At 35.5% G+C, this 6000-nt stretch overlaps 1 protein-coding gene across 1 annotated transcript in view; it reads right to left on the reverse strand.

The window, feature by feature from the left end:
* mrps18b (mitochondrial ribosomal protein S18B) overlaps positions 1–4953 on the reverse strand; it is a 6665-nt gene extending 1712 nt beyond the window's left edge. Inside the window, exons 1-6 of the mRNA XM_077743999.1 lie at positions 4798–4953; positions 3072–3228; positions 2904–3001; positions 2756–2824; positions 1495–1561; positions 831–890 (exon numbers count right to left, since the gene is read on the reverse strand). Coding sequence (XP_077600125.1) covers positions 831–890; positions 1495–1561; positions 2756–2824; positions 2904–3001; positions 3072–3228; positions 4798–4878 — 532 coding nt within the window. The 5' untranslated portion in view covers positions 4879–4953. The remainder of the gene's footprint in view (positions 1–830; positions 891–1494; positions 1562–2755; positions 2825–2903; positions 3002–3071; positions 3229–4797) is intronic.
* Between the last annotated feature and the right edge of the window lie 1047 nt (positions 4954–6000).

Raw genomic sequence — 6000 nt, forward strand, 5'->3', positions numbered from 1 at the left:
GACAAATTTTGATATACGAGCATACAGCGGACACGAGAGACTGTCTCCCTCCCCGCAGCTCCCTCATGTAATTTCTCTGGTCGCAACTCCCTCGTGTAATGTCTCTACGAGCACTGGACGGAGCGTTGCATTTTTTCAATGTTTATTTTCCCATTTGTCAGTGCGAATGGCGTATATACCACTTCCTGTTGGGAAGTGGTCATGCGTTATCCTATTGTGAGGAAATTGTGTGCATCATTTTGGGAATATTTTGAAGGGACAACAAAAGCAAACAACTCTCAATAGGTTGCACCTGAAAGTCAGGGTGGTGGCGGGGCAAATAGAGCCAACCCGGGAAAATACAAGTATACAAATTTAAAACAAAATTTGAATTAAGTTTAGTGTAAGGTTAGATTAAATTTATTTTTGAGTGTCTGCATTATAACCCAAGTTCATTTAAATTTGTTTGTTATGTTGCGAGCACGTTGCCGTGCAAAAAGTCCCCCTTCTCTCCACTACACTAAATTTGTCTAATTTTAGTACTATTAGACCACTAGTTATTTGTTACTTTGTTAATAGATGGTGAATTAGAACAAATAAAAATGATTTTCCCAATCCAATATCCTGTTTTGGGTGTTTTTTCAGACGGTTGGAACAAATGTATTGGATTTTAGTTCATTTTTATGGGAAACGTTCATTTGAGTTACGAGCTCCGTCCCGGAACCAATTAAATGCATATTTGAGGTACCACTGTATTTTGTTTTCTCCTTTGTTTTTAATGTCCTTTGAATTTATCTGTCATATTTTTCCTGACTTTTATAGCATTTAGTCCCAAAATGCAACTGCCATACCATGATCTCGTGCTGTGTTGATTGTTTCACTCAGTTTCTTTTGCTGTTTCATACACACTCCTGTGGAAAAAATATAAATAGTGAGTCAACTGGGATGATCACTATGCCAGATCTGCCAAATATCAAAGGCATCTTTCGTGGTGAAAAGAGAATTTTTAGATTTTGTGACCTTTTCCTGGTGGCTTTTACCAAAATAAAGCTTAATATTATCTAATTTTCTAATGCTTTTCTAATCGCTTCCTTTTTATAGTTAATCGTAGCATATTAAAGGAATAAAAAACAGCAAATCAATTATTACTCACATTTTCATTTTGTGGATATAGCAAACTTGTCTATACAGTTTAAAACAACTGTCAGTGTCGATGAAAAAGAAGTGAGCACACTAACTTTCAAAATAATTTGACCTTTGAGACAATGTGCAAAATACAAATTTATTTAGAATAAAATTGTGTTTTGAAACTATCGGAGTAAGTTTAAATGGCGAGCCAAAAATGAAAATTTAAAACATTTAAACTTTTTGCAACAAAAAAAGAATGCTTGTTTTGATCCAAAATGTGTATTTGGTACTATGATCAAAACTGTCTAAGCAAACTACAGAAGATTCCTATTATTTGGCAGCTCTGCTTAACTATTAAAGCTAAATGCATGATACGGTAGGGCTTACCAGTTCGAGTTGGATCATGCACCATACCAGTATGGGGGCTTATAAACTGCTGCAATAGCTTCACATTCTGGAAGGAGGGGGCGAGATTGGTGTTAAAACAATAACACACAGCTCAACCTTTATAACAGACATGTCTAAAGTCCAATCGTCTGGGGATTCGCAGGCAATCATCCATGTTTTTTTTTTTTTTTTAACCTGGACAAAGCACTAAATGATTTTAGGATTACAACTCACAATTCACACAACATTTGTACAAATCAAGTGATATATAAACAAGATTATGAAACAAATTTTAAAAATATCCTACTCAACCACAATTGGGGTTTGAGAACTATATATATATACAATCAGCAACTGTTGTCTGAAAATTGTGACACATTTACTGTACAGTGCTTAATTGGTTCCAGATTATGTAAATTCTCTAATTCGTTCCACGGTCTTCACATAACTACCAACTAAACTATTTCAAATTGGTCCTAAAGTGTCCCAATTTTGTATGGAAGATGTGAGAACCACACAAAAATGAGAGACAATTATTTTTAAAAAATGATTTAGTAATGTCTTAAAATTAATATAATGGCCAAAAATCCCTGTAAAAATGTGCCCTGCGCCACTGAAATAGTTTCCCTACGCAGCCGTTATTTTGGGCCGCCAGATAGCAGCAAGAGCCCGTCCAACCAGGGCCGAAAGCCGTCCACTTTGTAGTACTATGTACATTTTAGACTTTTTAGTGTGCCTTATATATGTGTTTGAAAATTTGCCGTGTTTTATTTGTACGGCTTTTAATCGCTTAATAAGGGCAATTGCAATCATTAATAAGGGAAGCATTTAGCTGAGGTGGACAGGTAATCTAAGAGAGAATCTTGAATTAGGATAGTGGTAGTTGTGAGACAGCCAATTGAATTGAATGCTTTTATTGTCATTACATAAGATAGAATGAGAGCGATGAAATGAGAGCCCAGTGGAGGGTAGCGAGGTCTCTAAAGTGAGAATCAATGCATATGTGACAAGATAAGGAAATATATTTAATTTTAGCGGGGATTTCATAACATGGATCTTTTTCTTATCTCGAGTCACTCATTTGCATAGGAAAAATGTTGTAACTTGAAAAAGATTGACCTTGAGGGATTCATAAGTAGAGGTATGACTGTACTTCTTTGTTTTAAGCTTTTGATCAGTTGGATTTTAACCACTGCAGAATGCCATTGCAATTTGGTAATATCTAAAAGTGTTAATTTCATCAAAATGAACAACTACATACCTGATGATGAATCATAATGTTTGCATCTCTACAAATTGGGCATGGGTTTCCACATATCTTGTCTCCTCTCTAAAGAAACAGTATTTTTAGGGAATTAGATTCCGAGTGTATGTCAAGACATTTACAAATGACATGAAAACCACTTTACGATGCAGGTCTTGCGAGTCTTCTGTGGAGGAATTCCTCCTTTGTGGTTCCTCCTGTAACCAAGCCACACTGGATTGGCACCATAGCGCTCAATGTACTCTGCCAAGAAGTTTTAATTCTTACGTAAATAAAAGTCTCTATGCAATACGTTTGTCCTCATATGAGATACCTTCACTTTCCAGATATTCCCATGGTTTATCTTTGTAGCGGGAGAGTGCCTCAGCAGCCTGAATCGTAGAATTGTCTTGGAGAGTCACTGCTTGGCAGAAAGAGTGGCTTGGAAGGGCAAATTGCTGAAGTGCTGGACACAATCTTAATGATGTCACCTGTAAAATAGTTTTAGTTAAACAATCAGTGTTGTTTCAAACAATCAAAACAGCGTTGCATCTAAATATCCAAACAGTTCCCCTCATATATTAAATAAATTATGGGGAAGGAAACAACTACCGTATTTACTCGCATATAAGGGTATTTCTGATATACTGTATGAATCAAAAGCATATTATTAGGGTCAACATTATAAAGAAGTCAATATGCCTGTCTTTGTAAATGCAAAATATCAAATTATTCAATTTTAAAAGGGAAATAAGTCCATCTTGATGAGAACCTGGTGCTTTTTAATGACAGAAATTACAATTTCACAATGTAGTACATTTCCTGTTTTCCGTTGTGTTTTCATTAGAAGGCAAGTTAGTATATTGTTTCTTTTCATTCAGGCACTTAAGTGGGGGGGGGGGAGCTCAGGGTCCTTACGTTTTCATGCAATGTTGTTTAGGCAGTATGGGGTCCTATAGTTGTAGTTCTTTTGCACGGAGTACCGCGAACGTTTTTACCGAACTTTTCAATGTTTGTCTAAAAGTTGACTGTGATTTATATGAATTCATTAGAATCCATATAAAGGGAGCTGATAAATCATCTGTCTCTTCGTCTCACTGTCTGAACGGAGTATCTGTGTAGATGAGGTATCCCAGCGCTATCAACGAACACTGTAATGCTAAGGTAATTCGTAAATAGTTTTATCTGTTTATCTTTTCTCCACTTTGAACTAAATTACCGTATTGGCCGCATTGTCTAGCGTTATGGCATTTCGTCTTTGTCACCTTGCAGTTTTGTGCATGTCTTTTTATGCACATATCAGGTGTACCCTTGATTCAGTCATAATTTTATGTCAGACAAATGCAGTTTATATGCGAGTAAATACGGTACACAAAATAATGCCCGAACTATTATTGTCAGGTCCACAGCTAAATAAAAAGGGGTTCCAAGTCCTCGAAAAAATAATGAGGCACATGTCATCAGTAGAGCTGACCGACTCAACAACTGTCACCTTTTTTTATTTATTTGACTCAAACCTGGTACATATGTGTTCCGTATCACTATGTGGACAAACTATAAATTTCAGTCATGTATTTTAGCACAATACTTATTTTATAAATGAATAAAATGAAAATACCTGCCCTGCTCAATTTAAAATGTATAATATAACCCTTACTCCTGTTTTGTTTTGGTTATTATTTTGTTTCCTATAAGTTTAACAGCTATGGAGACGTGTTGTCTTCCGTAACCTCGACCAATGAGATAAGCAGGATTTTGTAAATCGTTTTCATAGTCGTATGCTCATTGGCCACAGAGAGAGAGGCGGGGAATACATTGGCTTTCATAATCTTAAAACTATCTCTGCCAGTATTCGCTCGTTCTGCAATGCGAACACTAAATTTCAATTCCACGTTAATACAGCTAAATTAGCACTATATGTACAAATGTTTCTGAATGTGAGGATGCCAATTTCAAGGGACGATTGGCAACCAAAGAATCGTCGTTTACTTTAATGCACCTTATGATGAATGACAAAAAAAAGACGGCTTGTGGCTTGAGTGGCATATGTAAGGTATTACCTGATATTGTCGAGGCGTATATAAAATTGAGGGGGTAAAGCGAAATACTGTCCTCACGACGCTTCGGAAGGAGGCTGCCATTTTGAACGCAGATGATGACGAAAACCTATTCTTCTTCGTCAATGTAACATTATTACAAATTTGGTAGCTCTTTGCTGCCTCTACTGATTGATTTTTGTTACTGCATTGTTTAAAAAGCCAAACTGTTCATCGTTCCATCCTGATATTAGAAATTCCAATAAATATGGAATGATTTAACTCTCACTTACTCACTTTAATCATCATATTAATAATAATGTTAATGACGACGACAATAACAATTTTAATAATAATAATAATAATTAAATTTTCTGATATTTTTACACATTATAATTGGATTTAATTGTATATTACTATATTACTGTCCTTACTTAACATTTTCAAACATCGTGCACAGCTCCTTACACCCCACCCTTTGTCCTTTATCTGTTTTGTTAGATTCCTACCTGTAAATCTTATAATTTTTACTCTAAATATTTTATTTCACATGAAAAGTATTCCACAAAGTGATCGTAGTTGGTGATGTGCATGAGAAAAACATGTTTAAAATTGGCATGCAGACATGAGTTTTTCTTTGTTAGTTGGCTACCCCTGATTTACTTAAACCCCCGATCCCCAGAATCCTGCCGTTATGTATAATTAACAGATATTTTATTAGATCATTAACTGTGACTGTTCTAATTTACTAGTCATTAGTGAGAGGAAAATGAAACTCCAGAATGAGCTGGTCCCTGAAGGCAAAAGGGTACCTGAACACAACTAATCCATAGTGGAATTTGTGTGAATTTTGTATTAATTTTTGTATTGATCTTGCTTGCACAGAAACCAGCATATGCACAATTTTTTTTAATACCACATCCCATATCAATAATTTTATTTTCAAAGTTTTAAAGGCACGTTCTTTATGAATAGTATTTATCAAAAGATAAGAATGGGAGGGGCGGATGGGTCACTGATGGGAGGGCTTTAGGGTAAAGCTTGTCCTTTTAAAATCAACCGCCATTTTGAACAATAGGGAAACCAGCAATGTGGATGTTAAAAAGCCTTTAAATACCAAGAAAAGTTTAAAAGTGCTGCTCATATGTCTATTTTATTGTTTTCCTAGTAAGAATATGCGAATTGCCAGTTTAAATTTTATGGGATACGCACGTAATCGTCGAAAAA

This window comes from Stigmatopora nigra, chromosome 21 (genome assembly GCF_051989575.1).
Source record: "Stigmatopora nigra isolate UIUO_SnigA chromosome 21, RoL_Snig_1.1, whole genome shotgun sequence".
Classification (NCBI taxonomy): domain Eukaryota; kingdom Metazoa; phylum Chordata; class Actinopteri; order Syngnathiformes; family Syngnathidae; genus Stigmatopora; species Stigmatopora nigra.